At 41.0% G+C, this 18806-nt stretch overlaps 2 protein-coding genes across 5 annotated transcripts; one reads left to right on the forward strand and one right to left on the reverse strand.

Annotated features, from left to right (window-relative positions):
- Window positions 1-483: 483 nt before the first annotated feature.
- LOC128816546 (solute carrier family 2, facilitated glucose transporter member 11-like) lies at window positions 484-11516 on the reverse strand. Of its 3 annotated transcripts, none has more exons than XM_053994242.1 (13): window positions 11219-11516; window positions 10827-10897; window positions 8776-8874; window positions 7056-7216; window positions 6195-6319; window positions 5835-5964; window positions 5179-5327; window positions 4152-4339; window positions 3531-3641; window positions 3319-3420; window positions 2715-2790; window positions 2171-2298; window positions 484-1263 (listed from the first exon to the last, which is right to left on the reverse strand). In XM_053994242.1, exons 2-13 carry the CDS (start codon window positions 10878-10880, stop codon window positions 1045-1047), a joined length of 1542 nt encoding a protein of 513 aa, XP_053850217.1. In that variant the 5' UTR covers window positions 10881-10897; window positions 11219-11516; the 3' UTR covers window positions 484-1044. The 3 variants fall into 3 exon arrangements, with proteins under 3 accessions (XP_053850217.1, XP_053850216.1, XP_053850218.1); XM_053994241.1 differs by having other exon boundaries at window positions 10827-10916; XM_053994243.1 differs by lacking the exon at window positions 10827-10897.
- Window positions 11517-11616: 100 nt separating this feature from the next.
- Window positions 11617-18365, forward strand: CCDC117 (coiled-coil domain containing 117). Of its 2 annotated transcripts, XM_053994245.1 has the most exons (5): window positions 11617-12079; window positions 12700-12750; window positions 13108-13341; window positions 14719-14856; window positions 15375-18365. In XM_053994245.1, the coding sequence occupies exons 1-5, from the start codon at window positions 11787-11789 to the stop codon at window positions 15625-15627; spliced, it is 969 nt and encodes a 322-aa protein (XP_053850220.1). In that variant the 5' UTR covers window positions 11617-11786; the 3' UTR covers window positions 15628-18365. The 2 variants fall into 2 exon arrangements, with proteins under 2 accessions (XP_053850220.1, XP_053850221.1); XM_053994246.1 differs by lacking the exon at window positions 14719-14856 and having other exon boundaries at window positions 11639-12079.
- Window positions 18366-18806: the final 441 nt, after the last annotated feature.

An 18806-nucleotide genomic window follows, 5' to 3' on the forward strand; every position in this document is an offset into this window, starting at 1 on the left:
GTAATTCTGAGAGGAGGAAAATAGATATAAAAGAAATCCCATGCTTGCTGCAGCACTTGAGTAACAGATGGCATTAGGAAATGCTTACAGCCAGGAGAAGTTGTACTGGGTAAGGTGGGCTGCTGTCCTGGCAGTGGCAGGTATGGAAACAAATATCAGAGAGGCATACAAACACCAGATGTGAGATTTCTTACTTCCTAACATGTGAAGAATTTATTTTAAGTTGAAAATGAGTCCAGGAAAAAATACTGGAGAGGGGGCAGAAGGCTCATTCTGCATGTCCTACAGGCTCCCTGTAGTTTAAAGACAAAAAGTATTTAATTCCCATCACCTGTCCTCTCTGCTACTTCATGCTTTTTGGTATGTAAATCTCAGTCTGATGGGAACTAACCTCCAAAACTGTAAGTTTTACCCTGTTGCATAACTTGAAATGTTAAGATGCTAGGTTAGGGGGAAAAATGAACCAAATTGAAATCCCAGGCACTCTTTTATAAGGATACAAGTTTTTATTATAAATACCAGTAATTCAGAGAGGTGCTGTACTTTTATTGTACAGTACAGTAGTAGAAATGGATGAGGAATGTCTTTAAGGCTTTCAAAGTTACATAACTGGAAAAACAGAAACTAAATACCCCTATTTCTTCATAAACTGGAATATTTCAAATATCAGTTCTCAGTTCTTGTGTGGGTTTTAACAAGAACTCAGAATGTTACATTCAGCAAAGCATTTGGATACACTCCGTGACCCAAACTGAAGACAGGGCTTAAAAATGCAAGAGTCACTGAATTATCTGCAGAAATCAGAGTCACTGAATTATCTGCCAGAGGGGCTCACTGAGCATCCTCCCTGGCATTTCTGCATCCCTACAGCACCTGTTTCAGCAAGGCAGGTTTTAACAGCATTTCAGCAGTACTAACTTGCCTTTAGCTACACTTCCTCTAAATACACAGGAAGATTTAATAAGCTACTTGATCATGTATCACACTCCTAATTTAGAAAACTAGGTTCATAATTCTCACTGAAGTTCTGTTGCATTTGTGAAATTATGCAGAAATCTTTAAAAATTCATCTTGAAGTTGCCTTCTTTCATAACGCTCCATTTCCTTTTTCCTGGCATTTCTTCCAAAATTAAGCTTGTGAAATTCCTTTTTGATTTCCAGAAAAGATTTGTTTTTTGTCTCGGGAATTACGAGGAAGATGAAAGCAGCAACAACGAAGCACTCCAGTAAGAACACCACAAAACAATACTGCTTCAGTCCATTCTGAAAATAAATGTGATTGCAACATATTTCAAGTGTAATAATAGTAGTTTTGAGAAAATAAGCTTTTTGTTTCCATTTACACTTAACATTGCTGCTCAGATGTTTTTCTAAAAGGAGTCATTCAACCTATTCTTTACCTGTAACTTTTTAGATAAAAGACTGTCAAGTGCTGTGCAATTATTGGGTAGACTTTTATTTTGAAAATAAACCATTTAAACAGCCAAATGTTTAATCTAGAAGTCAACATTTGCTACTTAGCTGTCACATATTTTAAGATTATATAATTTAAGTTTCTCTGAATGTTAATATTTTTCAATGCTGTACATTTAAAAAAAAACAACTGTCTTACTGAGAAGCAGAGCTCAGCCATGAAGAAAGGACAGGCAGATCCAGATACTCAGATGAATGCTGTTCCTGTGGGTTTTGCTGTCAAGAATATGTGCTAAAACTAAAAATACAAAGCTGGAGATGAAAGCCTGTCTTGCCTTTCCTAACAATCTGCTTGCAGAACTCTGTCAGTTCAGCAAGTTCTCAGAGATGTGACTTACTGGCCACAGGTACCACCTCAACGTCACTTTGCCAAAAAAGCACAAGGCACTATTAAAAATGCTTTATCTAAATCTCAGTATCTGATTAAGTTCTTCTGCTTTTGATACCTTCTTTTTCATCTGAAACATGAACATTGCCCTCCAGAGCATTCCTTTACTTTTCATTTATCATGTTACATTGAGATTTGTGATGTGTAAAAAACACTTTTAAGAGGGACTGAATGTAGCTAAGCTCATTTGAGGGGCAGTGTGCATCCTGGTCAAGTGTCAGTAACATCCACAAGTATATATAATACAACACAAGCAATGGGATGGGACCTGGGAGCAGATGAAATGGAAATTGTGCTGTGCATACTCACCACTATGAAGGGAAAGAGCATTCCAACTGTGAAGAAACTAACCCAGCTCACAGTCCCTGCGATCATGTAGGCAGCAGGACGTGAGGACTGTACAAATAACTCAGCTGTCAGGGTGTTTGTTATGCCACCTGAGGATGGTTCAGAAACAAGAGTTGTGCTAAATGTCCATTTGAGGTACTTCCAATGCCACAAAAGATTGACTTGATTTTGAATATGTCATTAGCTGATCTATTATAATTCCTAACAGCACAATTCTGAGGCTACTGCCCTTGCAGGAAGTTTCCCACTAAAACACAGCCCCATTTCAGCAGCACTGATCAGGGAGCAGTGACAAGTGTAGAACTCCTCTGCCCTGAAGGGCAGAACTATGCCCTCCCTCACACATAGCTGCCCCAGAATCATGCATGGAAGGCTCAGCTGTGGGCTGCAGGATGGCCTCACTTGGGTTCCTCAGCCAGAGCAGCTGTGCTGCAAAGGCTTCTTGGCTGTGTGACACCCCGGCCCTCCCAGACTTCCCCCAGTCACACACGTTCCTGTGCAATACCTGGGCCCAGCCCAAAGCTCAAGATGAAGGCAAATACACACGTCATGCTCAGGTAAGGCACCCAGGAGTACAGCTCCTGAAACAGAAGACAATGAGGTTTAGTTCAGATTTTGATAATTCAGTTTTAAAGTCTGGCTTAACGGTTATGTTTCCTTCTGTATTTTATTTCAATTAAGACCAGCAATCTTTCACGACTCTTTTACAGCTAATTTATTTAACAGTTCTGCTTCAGAGAAATTAAATAGTGTTAATTCAATGATTTTTACTAAATCATATCAGAATTATGTAAGCATAGTGTGGGCTGGGCTGGAAGGGGCTTTAAAGCTCATCCCATCCCACCCCTGGCCATGGGCAGGGACACCTTCCACTCTCCCAGGCTGCTCCAAGCTCCATCCGACCTGGCCTGGGACACTTCCAGGGATGGGGCAGCCACAGCTTCTCTGGGCACTCTGTGCCAGGGCCTCTCCACCCTCACAGGAAAGAATTTCTTCCTGATACCTAATCTAACCCCACTCTCAGTTTAAACCCATTCCCCCTTATTGTGTCACCATGTGCCCTTTCCACTCCTCAGTCACATGGGGTGACAGGAACAAGTCCTTTGCACCTGGTAAGTCAGAGAGAAGGTCAGAACAGTGCACCAGAGCGTCATGAGGAGATAACCCCCAATGATAAGGCATCTTCTTCCCACATGGTCTATCAGCAAACCCTGTGGACAAGATACAATCTTCTGTTAATACACTGATCTCATTTTTACCAATATTCTTCAAGAAGAATCATTGCTCTTTGTACTGGGAGGTAGAACAAACTGCTCCTTACACAGGAGAGGGCTGTGAGACATTCACAAACTCCAGTGCCGAGTGTCACGTACGGGATTTTTTCTGCCATGATCCCAGCTTGTTCAAAAACATAAGTTGCATAGAAATAAATCTACAACAGAAAAAAAAAAAAAAAACCCAAAACCAAACAATTAGGTTTTTCTGGTATTTAAAACATTGTCTGGAAACATAGTCATGTTCATACTAAACATATAGATCAATGTATTTTATATTGTGAGCTACTAATTCAACATAAGCAGCAATAACAATCTGTTAAATTCATTTCTAAGTAAACATATTGCTATCACAGAAGCCAACAGGATTATTCAACTTACTGAGTATGTTTTATATTCTTGAAACAGACACACTGGAATAAACTGATCCACCTTTATTTACTTTTTCATAGGAAGTGTCAAGTCATTCTTTAGAAAAGTTTGCATACCAGAAACACAGAAATGAGAAAAAAAGTTAAAGAAAAACACCAAAATAATGCAAGGATATTCTTTCCCAGTTATCCCATTTCTCTGAGCTTCTCTATGTGGATCCTTTGTATTAATAAATGGCTGAAAAACAGGTGGGAATGAAATAATTATTTAAGCTGTTTGCTCATATGAACTCTTACAGCATTAATGCCACTGAGCTGTTGGCCCATTGTCATCACGATGACAGTGATGAGCTGCCATCTCACAGCACGGTCACTGAATAACTGCCAGGGCTTCTTGGGTTTCTCCCCATCTAAGGCAAAACATTCCCGCTGGATGTCTTCCATCTCCCTTCGGTACTCTGAGGAACCATGAAATCGTTTCAAAGCTACAAATAGAAAAAAATAATTTAGGTTTACCTATTAACCACAACTTCTGTGAAATCACCTCTTTCCATAAAGAGCTGGCTTTTGCTAGGATATGAAAACTTTGCTTTGTGACTTGCTTGTTCCTTGCTGTTTTTTCAACATTTTTTGGTGTGGTGGATTTGGAGAATTCTGTGGCATTTCTTTGTTTCTTTTTAGAGGAATATCTGTCCTTGAAATATTCATCAGGCAAAATATTTTGTATCTGAACCTCAGACCTTCAAACAGTCTTTTCCTTAAAGGACGCTCTTGCCAGTTTGAGGAGTTTTGCTTAAATTCTAGGCAGATATTGAGTCCTTTGTTATGGCCCTGACTTTAATGTTGCCAGTGGGATGCAGTTAGTGAGCTGGAGCAAAGACAGAAAATCCTTCTCATAAGGCAAATATTATCAGAAGTCATTTGGATCCCAGACTAAAATCTTTACAAATGGTCTTAAAGACTATACGGCATCAGTTTCCTTAAAATCTTCATGATTAAATGTATCTCAAGTGACAATTTGTCTTCTTAAGGCCAACAGTAGGAGTTCTTATGATCCTGATAATGAACTTTCCATGAGAGTAATCAGCTTGGAGCTCCAGTCAATGAACTTATATTTGAAACAGGATAATAAAATTTTGTTCATTATGGGCTCCTGAGTTCCACAATCCCTTCATCCATATAAACTCACTGTAGGAAAAGCATGGGCCAAAAAGCACTAGATGATATAACTGTGCTGTGTGGATAAAGATAAAAGGAGAATCTGGAACCCAATATAATCATTGTACCCTTCCGGAGAACAGAAAGTACAGATGCTGAATATTACCTTTGGCACAGCTCAGCTCATCACCTCTGTCAATAAGAAGATATCTGGGACTTTCAGGAAACCATGGAAGGAATAACAGTTGGGCTAATGCTGGAATACAGCTGCTGGATAGCAACAGAGGCCAATGCTTTTCTCCACCCAATAATTCTCTGTGAGAAATGTGGAAAAAGAAGGCAAAGAAATATAATAATTAGCTCTTGGTTACTATTTAGTGCAGTCTCTGCACTTGGAACTTCTAAGTTCCAGCTGGATGAAGGCCTGAGCAGCTTCCTCTGATCATACAGGGGGGCAAAAGCAGTGCTAGTGCTGTGATACAGAAATGTGAGTCCTTTGCTCTCAAGTCCTTGCCAACATCCACTGTCTCCAGCAAGAAACTGGCAGAAAACATGAACCCAGCCCAAATGTGGCTGCTTTTCTGATGCTGTTCTGGTGACCCATCTAAACTGACACTGCTTCCCTGAGGAGACAGCACTGATGGCTGGCAGTTGTAGGAATAAGGTGACTCAAGCAGGATTTTCTTCTCCCAGGGGGACCTACTGTGAATTCTAATGCTACAATGGCACAAGGAATGTCCTGCAATGAGCTGTAGGAAATTGGAATTCTTTACACAGGAATAACACAAAACAGGAAAAAAAAAAACCTCAAACATTTCTCACCTCAAACCAATTATTTGTCCTGTCAGAATTCCCCCAGTGAGAAAGATGGAAGTCCCCATGGCCAAGCCACCTCTTAAGTGTTTTGGGGCAAACTCCCCAATATAAAGAGGCTGCACACAGAGCCCAATACCTGCAAGTCAATGGAAAAAACATTATCCTATCAATAGAAATTGTTTTGCAAAGAGTTACTAAACCAAAACACATACGAAATGGCCTTAATTAATTTCCTATTCATTTAGCTGCCTTCAGATTCCAAGCTAAACTACAGAATACTTTCATCATAAAACCTAAAGGATCAGAAATAAAAATAATTTATCATTCACCATAGTTTATTGATAGTAGGAATAAGAAATCATTCACCTGAATTTATGCCAATCAAAAACCTTCCAGCAATCAGTAACTCAAACAATCCTGTAGGAAAACTGATCCCCATTAAAATGGAGGCTAGTATTGCTATAATGTTATTCATCAAAAGAGCTCCTTTCCTAAAAAGGAGGAACAAAAATAATAATAATAATAATAATAATAATAATAATAATAATAATAATAATAATAATAATAATAATAATACCACAGAACAAAGAAAAACTTATTAAAACAAACAAACAAAAAAAAAACCACAAAAACAAAAAAAAAAAACCAAACCTGAAAACAACCCACCTCAACCAGACATTATGGAAATCTGTAATAATGGGAGTTTTTAAACAGTTTTCCTTTCTGACAATGTGGGGGGATAAATGGACTTTATACTGAAGAAACATGCTATTCCCTGGAAACCCAGATATCTGATACAACTGCTTATGTTTTTAAAATGTCTAAACATAAGAATTAATGTATAAATATGACAGAAATGCCTGACAAGGTAGGAGTGGAGTTTCTTCATTTAGACAAATGAAGTGCAACAGATGAAGCTGTATATCCTTGCTGGCACAAAGGCTGCAAACGTATCAGGGGAGAACTCATGTTTCCAACACACTGTGTGCATTCCCCTACTCAGATTTCAGTAAATGTAATGCAAAGACTAAGACAGGCTCATCCTTGAAAGTCACATTGGAATGAACTGTAAAAGTCTACTAGAAAACTCAGTTTTAAAGTGAAAAAACATGTGTAGGTACCCAAGATACTCTTTTCTCACAGTCTTTTTCCATTTATTTATTTTCTGTTCCAGTGGGAAGGTAGGAAAAGCAAACATGCTTTCATATACCTGCTGCTGCAACTGACCTGCCCAGGCGTATGGCCATGCTGCCTCCAATCAGGGCTCCACACAGGCCTCCAAGGGAAAAGATAGAAGCAATGACAGACCAAAGAAAAGTCAGCAAATCTGCATTTAGCTCCTTGTGATAACGACTACTCCAGGTCTCGTTTAAGAACTTGTGTATATGCTGCAGTAGAAAAGAGTGATGAATGTGTAGCATTTTATACAGCCCTACACACAGCACTACAAATAACTTGCACCCCAATCCTGAAAATCAATTCTAGGAGTTAATTCTAAGAGATATCATCTGACTGGCAGAATCTTCCTTGACCACAACACTTTGTGTTTCTTACTCCCCACACACCTGAAAGGCTGCTGAGCAGCTCTGCTTTGTGCCCTGCCTCAGGTGCTGCAGCAGAGGAGAAACACAACCCTGACATGCAGTGCCACGAGAGAGCTCTGAGGTCCTTCTGAACAAGGAGGGGAACAGGGTGGATGGTTGGCCCAACTGTTTTTGGGAACATCTCAGAGCACAGAGGCCTTGCAACCTAAAAAATTTTACTGTAGGAAACTCATTCTGACACTTGATCGAAATCTCCCTGCCTTAGTGCAATCCAAAAAGTCAGAGTAAAATCCCTTTTTCAACTTTAATAATACTCCACCTTTCTTAGAGTACTAATGGGTCAGAACTTTGAAGCTGTTATTCCACATGCTTGGTTTTCTAAAATTTGCCTTTAGAAACTCTTGAACTGGCACTTATCTGTAATCAGAGGCTCCTGTTTTTTGCCTGCAAACAAAGACTACAGAAGAACGAATTTCTTGGACTCTCCCTCGGTTCCCAGCATATGACATGTTCTTGCACAAACAGCTTCTTTAAGCTTTGTAAAAAGCATACTGTGTTGAAGCAAATTCAGTCTTCACAGTTTCCCAAACAAAAGCATCAGCTGGTAGCAAAAAACTGATACCTACCACTTTCACAAGAACATTTGCTCAGATCCTTGAGTCATCCACAAAATATGCAGAATCCTGGAGGCTACAGCAAAGAACGCTCAAGTAACAAATGACAATACCTACAAGTACTCAGTCACTACAGATGCAACATTTTAATTCCCTAAGAAGGACTTTTTCAGTGATCTGCCTTGTGATGGACACCTTTAAATAGTAACTATGCTTTCTCCCTGTTATCCAGGGATAGAAAGAATGGGAATGGCTCAAAGCTGTGTCAGGGGAGGTTTAAACTTGACATTTGGAGAAACAGTGGTGATATCCTACAGAAAGGGTGGCCAAACTGAAGAACAGGCTTCCCAGACAAGTGGTCAATGCTCCAAGGGCATTTGGACAATGCTGTTAGTAACATGCTTTAACTTTTGGTCAGCCCTGAAGTGGTCAGGTAGTTGGACTAGATGGTCATTGTAGGTCCCTTCCAACTGAAAATGTTCTGGTCTATTCTATCCTTAGTGTTCTGGGTGATTTTAATAACTGAAAAATATATTACTTATTCAGTTAATCCTTCTAATAATAAAGGTATTTATGTGGCCTATTTGGCACTTTTGTCTGACACAGACTAGCTCTGATGGGAGGTACTCACAAACAAATGCACATGAAACCACATAGGAAATGAACAAGATTCCTTCACATGAGGGAAAGAGTGCTTCAGTTCCCACTGTGATCATGACAAAAGCACATTTGGCCTCATGGCCTCGTTCAGAGAGAAAACAGCCCAGTGAACAAAAGATGAGCTTTTACCTGTGTGGGTGCATTGATAATAGAGACATTATACCCATACTGAAAGGTGCCTCCAATTCCAACAGCACAAACAGCCAGGAACAACGTCCAGCTGGGGAGCTGGGGAACAAAAGAAAATCATGGGCATGAAAAGAGATAGGACCCTGAGCCCACACACATGTAATATCTAAAAGAAAATTATGGTGAAATACATAATGTATTTCATAAGGAGCAGTCAAAGTATTTGTTTAAAAAACAGCCTGAACTCCTGAACACTGCAGCAGGAGAAGCATTTCAGGCTGGCTTTGGCCCTGATCATTAACAGCCTTTAGAAATACCACAATTACAAGTCTCCAGATTAAGTGTAGGCAACAAAACCATTACAGCTGTTATTAGGAACTGAGCAAATGCTTTTTGCATAAGCCACACTGCTCATGGTATCTGTTTTTAATGAAAGAATGCTAGGACTGTTTATGTCTGGTGTTAGAGACACAAAGACTCAGTATAAGAATTAACCAAAGCTCAGTTTCTGTGAGTCACATTTTAACCAAGATGTGAGAAGTAACAATGTTTTATTTCCCTCTGAGCAATACTTTAAGTCCCTAAAATGATTTCTCGTTGTCTGCAAGTTGGCAGGTGCAAAGCCTTAGTACCTCAATCACAATAATTTGTTCACTAGCAATAATATTCGTTTAAAGTTTATTGTCATATTGGCACGTATTTTTTAAATTTTTCAATATCCATGACCAAGTTACAGTCTCAAATAAGTATTCACAAACTAAAATTCATAGAGTCACAGATTCACAGGTTTTAAGGTCAACACAAACTACTACTGTGATACATTCAAATCTCAAGAATCTAACTGGTCATAAACCATACTTTGGATGAGGCCCCATGGACAGATATCTCCAGAGATTTATACAGTGTTTGATATCCTCATGCAGTGCTCTCTAAGTTTACTTTTTACTGAATATGATCATACTAAAAATAACATCCAGTTCAAATGTCTAGCAAATCTTTCCTTTTAAATTAGGTCCTAATTTCATCTCGTATTATGTTATTGATTAATTTCAGCTGGACACAACGTCTCCTATATTAAAGACACTTCAGTGATCAAATATCCCCTTCCTTCATATATAAAGGCTGTACATATTTATTTTAATAAATTTCTACTCCCTGAATTTCTCATTGTAAGGTATGTAGACTAATTCTTCATCATTCTCATTCTTGGTCCAGTTCCCAGAAATGCTGAGTTATTCCAGATACTGTACTGTATTCTCAAAGAGCTGTGTCCTTCCTAAAGATAATTCATCAAAACTTCCTTCCTTCTTCTCTCCCCCGCTGAAATTTGCAAGTTTAAATTGATCTTATTAAAGTAAAATCCAATTAAGATTTCCTTACAGTTTCCAAGAATAAAAAGTGTTTTTCTGAATGTCAAACCAAGCAATGAATTAAGAGTTATAAGTAAGGGCTGCAGTGATTATGGTAGAAAAAAACCAAAATTGATGTGGTAAATACTGGCACTGCACACTCAGACCCTTATATTAACTAAGTACTGTAAATGTATTTTGTGTGTCTTATGGGTATAAGCTGGAATCTAGAAGGGACAGAAAATAAACAAACAAACAACCCAAAATAATGAACATACATCATATAAGTTAGGTTTTATTATGACAGATCTTTTGTTCTTCCTGTCCAAATCAGCTGGGCTCGTGACACTGGTATGCTGTCACAACTGGAGTTTGGAGAGAGCACAGATTAACAGCCTCATGTGTTCTGAACTCCTGACAGTTTATAAGGGCGTTCACTTCATCCCAGAAACATGGCACAAACAACATCCAATTTGTATTCAATGTAAAATATGAGAATCAGAAAGCTGCTTTTATAGCTTCCACTTTCTAACACAGCCAGGTGTCCAAGGAAACCGCAAAACCTGATGAGTCTAATCACTTAATGTATTTCTATTTAAAAGCTAACATGAAATTCCCGCACATTTCACATCTGTACATCACTGCTAAAACTACAAACTCCCTGCAGGATCCACCTTCAGAGGCCAGGATGGTTCTGCTTACCTTGCAGGGCGAGCTAGACCCTCTGAGCAGGGGCTGGTGCTCCATTCTGAGCATGGGCTGAGTTAGAGTTCCTTTGCAAAATTTAATAAACTACGTTACAGGAAAAAAAAAGTGCCAAAGAACTTAAGTTACTAATGTATTAAGACAGAAAAAAGCTTTGCTTTTTGCTGTTGTTTTGGTTGATTTTGGTTTTTTTCTCCCCGCCCATTGGGACTCTCCTCAACGGTTCCGAACTTTTTTGTGACAGGGATGTCCAACTTCGATAAAGCCTCAGAGCAGCCTCAGGGAGCTTTCCCACCTCTTACACTGTGTACACGCACTGTCCTTCTCTGTTCTCCGCGCAGAACCCGCACCCGCAGCCTCCCGCAGCTAAATCAAGGACGGGCGGTTACCGTGTGCCTGGGCGCCATCCCTCCCTCCTGCCGCCCGCAGCTCAGCTCAGCTCAGCTCGGCTCGGCTCGCCTCGGCTCGGCTCTGTTCGCTACCTCCCCGAGCCCGCCTGAGCTCCTCAGCTGACCGGGATTTGGCTGCCGGACCGTGCCCGCCCCGCTGAGGGGATTAGGCCGGGCCACGGACAGGGGAGGGGCTGTCCCGGCCCTCCTCGGGGACCCCGCGGCGCCCCCGCGGGGACCCCGCTCCCAGAGCGCGTCTCCCACAGCACCCAGGACTACAACTCCCACAGGTCCCACAGCACCCAGGACTACAACTCCCGCAGGTCTCCCAGCGCCCGGGACTACAACTCCCACAGTGCCCGCGGGTCCTTATCGGATCGCGGCGAAAGGCCTGGAAGGACCCGGGCTGTAGCGGTGGCCGCAGCCGCGGGCCCGGCTCGGCCCGGCTGAGCGCTGCGGGCGGAGGAGGTTTCGTGCGGGGCTCCTGCGGGAGCGCCTCGGGCAGGGCCGGCGCGTCGCGCAGCGCGGATTGCGGCGTTGATGTGCGCTTTCTCCCCCGCAGCAGGAAATGGCAGCGCTAGGCAGATCCTGCCAGGGCATCCCGGCGGGCCCGGCCGTGGAGCTCCCCGCGGCGCCGGCCGCTGCCCCGGAGCGCCACGGCCCGCAGCCCTTAGCCGGCGGCCACGGCCGTCTGCAGCCACCCGGGATGGTCATGGCAGGGATCGGAAACGACGGCGTGGACGGATCCTCCGGCCTCTGCCTGCAGAGCAGCTTCGACCTGGCCTCCCTGGCCGCGCTCGGGAGCCACAGCGAGGGGCTGACGGTGGCCCCGGTGAGCTCCTTCAGCAGGAGCCGCAGCCAGTAAGTGCCAGACCCGCTCCCGCAGGGCCGAGGCCGGAGCGCCGGCAGTGGGGAGCTGCGGCGGGTGCTTTGCGAGGCGGCTGGGATCTGTATTCTTTGCAGCGGTGTTGCGCTGGTAGGAGGTTAGAAAATTGTATTGTGCTGGGCTAAGGACCTTGAAGCTGGCTGGTGGGGGATGAAGGAGCCTTTTAAAAGGCAAGAAAGGTGATCGAGTGTATCATCATTGCATACTTTCAAACTCATTTATTTGTTTCAGTATTTTTTTCAGTATCCCTGTGATACAAAGTATTAAGAGACTCAAGCTGGGTCATGCGTTGCTTCTTGGAGCATTTGAATTTTAGCAAAAATTGGTCTTGCCCCTTGTGAAAAACTAAATAACGAAAGGAGAAGAAATTAATGTGGAATTCTGTTCAGAGAACTGAGCAATTACAGCTGCCTTTGACTTCCTTTGGAACAAATTGGTCACTTATTGTCCCAAACTTTTACTCCCATCACAACTGGTGGCATACTGTGACTGTTGATCTCAGATTAAATTTTCAAAGGGAAGAAAATATTGTTTGAAAATATCAGTGTAACCAGAAGATACGATTTGAAGCCAAGTAACTGTTTTTCTTTTGCAGTGTCTCTGTGCGATGTGGAAAGAAGCATAAGCTAGAAGAAGAGGCAGAAGGGTAAATTAATTTGTCTTTTATAGCCTGAAAAATCCTGATTTGCTTTTTGTTTTGTAAAAGATTTGAACACATCTCACCTACAATACAAACAGGAAGGAAATCTATCATTGTTTCCATTTGGAACTCTTCCCTTGAATTGCACATGAGCCCAAATCCATTTCTATTACCTAATTAATTGTGTGGCACTGATTTTCCTGAATAGATACTTACATTTTACTGAGAGCAATGTGGATTCATTATCTTTGTTAAGGTTGTATTGCCATAGTGTGTCAATGCTGCTGAAATGCACTTTACATTTGTTCCTGTAGAGTGCCACATTTCTTTTTTTGACAGTTGTAAACTTACTTTGTTTCCTAGCTGTCCTGCGCGGAAGAAGAGACTGACAGGAGCCAAAAATTGCCCTTTGAATCCCAGCACTGAAGAATGGATTCTTTGTGCAGGTCAGCAGGCAGCTGGGGAGGTAGCAAGTCAGTATGGTGGCAGCGGTCCTGAAACTGCCATGTTAGAAATTCCCTGTGAAGAAATGGATCAGACAATGGGGGAACAGCAGTGCGAGGTTGCTCGCAGGAAACTTCAGGAAATTGAGGACAGGTAAATGCAGGGATTGAGTAGCCCGGCTTTGCTGAGCTTTCCCTTTTTTGGTGGGCATTCAGGGGTAAATCTAGCACTTAGCAGTGGGATAACACTGCTGTAAGTCTAAGGTGAACCTTCTGTTCAAATTATTTCATTTTAGGCTACCCATGGTCTGTGAATCTTCAGGCTGATCTGAAATGGAGGGTGCCAGAGCAGGAGATACTGAGTAAATAACACCCTGCTCACAATCATTATGCAGCTTCAATATACCATAATGGGGTTTAATGCTCTTCTGTGAGCATCCAGAAGTTCAACCTCTAACATTTACCTGCTCAGGCTTGAGCTCAGTTTTTTTCAACCAACTGCAGCTTGTTCTGTGATTTAAATGTGAATTTGTCAGTGGAGAGGGGGCAGCATGAACCAGAGAGGTCTCTCTGCACATATGCAGTAAGGCTGAGATTCATCTTGCTGATGGTGTGATGTGGGGTAATTGGGTGGCTACAGACAGTCTGCTGTAGTCTTTTAATAAATTTACTGTGCGTTCTGGCCCTTGAAAGATTTCTGGGAATGGCATGTGTATGTATCAGTTGATTGCAGAGGAGCTGGTATTCCAAAATATCTAAAATGACCACTGCAGATGATTAGAAAAGCCAAAAGTGACAGAAATTTTAAAACAAGATTTTTTGGTAGATTACTCCATAGATGATGCATAAGGAGAAGCAAGGAACTGTTAGACTGTTATTTTTTTAATGGGTAAATCAGAGTAGTGAAATCTGTCTGTTATCTGTCTATGTCTGCTTTGGTCTTCTTGGAGGATCGTTCCCTGTTCTTCCCAGCTACACTGCTAAATTTTCTGTAAAACAAAAAACCAAAAACAAAGGAGATGCTTCCATTTGTTCTAAACACTTCAACAATTTGTGCTGATTTAATCTCAGAACCTGGCACAGCGTTGTGAAAAGTGAAGCACTATTTTGGGTACCTTTGCAATAATTCTCAAAGTCCAGTTTTGGGGAATTGAGCAGGTGAAGCAGCTGCATAGCTGAGACTCACTCGTGTAACGTGGCTGAATCATAGAGTTTCCCTTGGAGGGAATTTGTTTATTTTTGCTCAGTGTATGTTTGCACTGACACTGCTGGGATAACACAGGGGTAACAAAGCTAGCTCAGGTACCAGAAGTGGCATTGCTGCTCGAGTGGCTTCTGTGATAAGTCCTTCTCGGGGTATTTTGGCCCAAGAGAGACTCGTGTTATCATGGCCCTGCTGCTTCTGGTACCCAGCCTAGGTCAGAGATCTGCACAGAGCAGAGCACGTAGATGTGACTGTAGTCTGCAGTGGATGTTCCTGATAACAGTATGCTCAATAGTGTTTATCTCCCTCTTCCCCCTCCATTCCTAGGATAATTGATGAAGATGAGGAAGTTCATGCTGATGGAAGTGTTAGCAATCTGCCCACTCTTATCCTGTCAGATACCCTTAAGAAAGGGATGAAGAGGGATTTTGGTGAAGTCCTGACAAAGAAAATAATAGAATCTATGTAAGTTCTGGAGGAAATCACGGTGCTATGTAGCTAACATGTGCAAATGAAAAGAGAGACCTCATTTCATGTTTATGGAGATGTCCTTGATTACTGCATGGTGCAGCCAACATTGTATAACAGACCATTCATCTGGTTAAAAATAGGAAAAACTGTCCTAATGTACAAAAGTGTAACTGTAGTGGTCATCAAGTATGTGTTTTGTACTCCTCATGTCTACAGAGGGAAATTTGTTGAGTGAATCAGTATCAGTTTTGGTTTCGTGTATGTGAATTTCCAAAAAGAGATGATCTTGAAGTATGACCAACAGTGGTCAAGTTTGGTGCAAAAAAGAGAGGAAATACAGGATTAGAAATAATGGAACTAGTTAGGGAAGAGGAAATTTAATGGTGGGGGGGAAAGGTATATATTTGGAATGTGGTTCCAGGCTAGCTCAAAGGATGAAGATACAGGTCTTCTGCATTTGATAGCTGTGCTTGGAGAACTTAAATTTCTTACTGAAACTCCATCCCTTCTAGGAGCCGTCCTTCTATGGAGCTCGTGCTTTGGAAACCTCTTCCTGAATTTATGACAGATAAACTGAAGTCTGTTTCTGTTAAGAACTTCAAGCAGCAGAGTACAGAAGTATGTCAAGCTAAGCAGCCAACACCAAGAGCTCCTTTTGACCCACAGACTGAAACGTTCCCTGGATCACAACAGACTGCCATGTCTCCAGATCCATATGCTAGTTTGGGAATATCTGGGTGTGCAGAAGAAGAAATGGAGTTGTAGATGCCAGATTTTAGACTGGAAGTGGTGAGCTTCTGATGCTTATTGTTGATGTTTTTGGATTTTTTTTCTGGTTTGATGTGTGAATCTGAAGTTATATTATTTGTTTTTGTTTTCTTACTAACAATCATAAGCACACCACAATCACAGGGTGGCCAGGAAACACCCTAAGATTTCTGTGTTCCAATCTGTTAAATATTCTTACTTTTACTGAAAAGGTAATTCAGAGGCCTTTGGAACAGGGAGGTTGCTTTCCATCTTGCTTCATGGTGAAATATCCTCTTAATTGCCCTTGGTAAAGCATAAAATCCAAATACTGAATGTAACTGTGGCTTAAGCCACACCTTTTTCTTACTGAGCCATTGAAACTGATGCACATACTGTGCTTGGCCATTCGGTTTAATTTGAATTACAAAATGTAAAGGAAGAAATATCTTCAAATCTAGTCACGGATAGAAAAACAGTCCCTCTGGTAATACATCTTTTCACACCATCTTGTTTGTCTGGACTTGATGTAAACTCAGATGTAGGAATTACACAATCTATGGAGTAGTAGGGAGGGAATATTACAGCTGAGCTTAAGTCTTTTGCTTTGTAGAAAGTAAAGCCAGCAGTTATAACTTGCAGGATACCTGCTAACTTCAGTCATCTTTGGTTCATTGGCTTCTCAATTTTATTTGTGGGTTTTTGATGTTCCCCTCCCCAAACAATGCAAGGTTTGGAGAAAAGTGGTTCTCAGCAAAGAGATTCACATTTTACATTGTGCTGAGATTGTTTGCGTGCAGGGAGTTGGAAAGTCAGTTGAAGACAGTGTAACTTCTGATGAAATGGATGGCATCCGTTAATTTGGATAAACATGATAAGTAAATCAGATAACAGGGATAATAATGGCTGCTTGCTGCCATTAGGAGGGTCAAATGCTGGATTATTGTCTGTACCCAAGTCCCAACCTTTGCTGGTGAAGTAAAGGAGATGCCTGACATTTTCCTGAGAGAATCTAGACATAAAATTTGAGCCACAGTTTGTGCCAATAATACAGCATCACATTGTTTATACAGATGCATGCCAAAAGAATTTTCTACCCTGCACAGGGTGCCAAGGAAAGGAATCCACAATGAGTTATTGCTTGTACCTTTTCTCAAAGCACAGCAGTTCCTTATGCTTAAGGTTCTCTAACTTGTTTAAGGGTTTTATCTTTTATTCATAAGCCCTTGAGCTTTCTCAGAGATACATGAGTTGAGGCTTTTCATAAGAAATCCCTTTCCAAGTAATAGGTTCTATTCAGAGTCCTAAGTCCCAATCTGGTTTTGACATCTTGCTAACATAAAGGAGCAAGTACACAGTAACACAGCTGCTCATGTAAGAAAATCTACTCTTCCTCTGCACAGCTAAAAGATAATCCTTGTGATAATATTCTTTACTGTTGAATAACCCATAGCTAAAAGCTTAAAATCAGTCTTCTCTTTTTGCAGTCATCCTTTATTTCCTTCTGGTTGTTCAAAAGATACCTGTTTGTTAAACCCTGTTTATCTTGCTGCTTTTGTTGAAGGTTGTCTGCAATTTTCTGTCTCTTTGATAAAACATTTTAGAGTTTCACTAAAAACACTCCAGCATTTGATTAGGTATTACTCTGGAAACCAGTATAAACCTGTACCATTCTGGAAGGTTTATTAAGTTGAAGAACATGTGCAGCCTATCTTGCTATAATGCCTAATTTCATTTCAGGGTCTGCTATAAATCTTTTGCATGAACTGTGTAAAATTTCTTATGTATTATGAAGCTGCTGAACGTCTTTAAAACCTACAGCCTTTGACATGCTCCAGTGCTTGAGTAAAACATAAAGCAGTCAGTTTGGAGAAGGCTGTAGTCACTGCAGGTAGAAAATGTGATGCCTCCAAGTAAGTAACTGGTTTTCAGCTTGCTGGATTATAGTGAAAGTTCAAAGTTGGAAGTATTTTAGGTGAAAGTTCTGAATTCTAAATAAACTGAAAAAGGATGAAAATTTCAAAAATGTGATGAAACCATCTCAGCAACACTGAAACTACAATAGAAGATGTAAAAAAAATGTGGGAGGCATAAATACATCAAACAATGCAGTTGTTTTCCTCTTAAAAACACCAAATTGCATATCAGATTTGCAGAATAAGAAATTGTTGTAGATGGCTTTTAAGCATACTTTTTTCCTGCTAGCTTTCTACCAAAGGTTGACTTTCAGAGGTGTCTTTCCTCTTAATTCAATGCCAATAGAGCATCACTGGCCTGTTACCTGCCATCTAAAACAAGAATAGAGTGGTGTACTGTTGACAAAAACTATGAGATGGAGAAAAAAAAAATGTCTACGTTTGCTTTGATAGAAAACATTTGCTTTCATTTTTTCACAATGCATTTCTGCCCTTGTGATAGGAGACAGTGGGGCTGAGTTGCTTAAATTGATAGAAAAGTGGGAACCAAGTGACAGGAGCACTGAGCAAGATCCTTGCTACAGCAATCACTTGGAGAGGGTGATTGGATGAGAGATCAAGCTGTGGGCATTTACAGACTTCTGTATTTGTGAGTTTCATTTGTTGTCTTCATTAAAAGACTTTTATTAATGCTGTTCACAAATGGGATGGCAAATGTGATGCAGTATTAGGAAAAACATTATTTTGAAATACGAAAGATCTGATTCTGGTCTGTCTTCTCTTGGGACCAAATCACCCTTTGTATGTCAGTTTTCAATAAATTTTCTAAAATATTTTTTAGATGACTGTTTCATTCCTGGTGAGAGTGATAAAAACCTTGGGAGCCTACGTGCAGTCCTTCAGCTGGACAGTAAAGTACTCTTCCGGCTTAAGATTTGAATTTATCTATGTTATGTCAAAGGCATGCCCCTTTTTCCCTCCACAGTATTCAGCAGGACAAGGGAAGGCAACAGCAGAATAGAATAAACCTGAAGCTGCCAGGAAGGAAGAGTTATTTTAAGTCTGTCATGACCTAAAGGCCTCTGACAAAGCAATAGGGGTACCAATAAGTGTTGCTATAACTTGTGTTTTGAGATCTTTCATTTTACTTCAGAATAAAACTATTCAGAACTAAGCAAGCTAGGTATTCTTAATGTTAGAGAAGACTTTTAAATTCAGATTTTAGTAATTTTGTTGGAAGGTAAGACTTTTGCTTTTTTTGTGTACCATCTTCCTGGACTT

Source organism: Vidua macroura, chromosome 18 (assembly GCF_024509145.1).
Source record: "Vidua macroura isolate BioBank_ID:100142 chromosome 18, ASM2450914v1, whole genome shotgun sequence".
NCBI classification, from domain to species: Eukaryota; Metazoa; Chordata; class Aves; order Passeriformes; family Viduidae; genus Vidua; species Vidua macroura.

Bases quoted from the DNA above. Each gene is read 5' to 3' on its own strand.
- LOC128816546 (XM_053994241.1), bottom strand. The intron at 5,328-5,834 runs GTGAGAAATGTT...CATTTCTCACAG, and splicing joins GGACAAATAATTGGTTTGAG to AGAATTATTGGGTGGAGAAA. The intron at 1,264-2,170 runs GTGAGTATGCAC...ATTTATTTTCAG, and splicing joins TGCTCTTTCCCTTCATAGTG to AATGGACTGAAGCAGTATTG.
- CCDC117 (XM_053994245.1), top strand. From the start codon at position 11,787: ATGGCAGCGCTAGGCAGATCCTGCCAGGGCATCCCGGCGGGCCCGGCC. The intron at 12,080-12,699 runs GTAAGTGCCAGA...TTTCTTTTGCAG, and splicing joins TTCAGCAGGAGCCGCAGCCA to TGTCTCTGTGCGATGTGGAA. The intron at 12,751-13,107 runs GTAAATTAATTT...TTTGTTTCCTAG, and splicing joins CTAGAAGAAGAGGCAGAAGG to CTGTCCTGCGCGGAAGAAGA.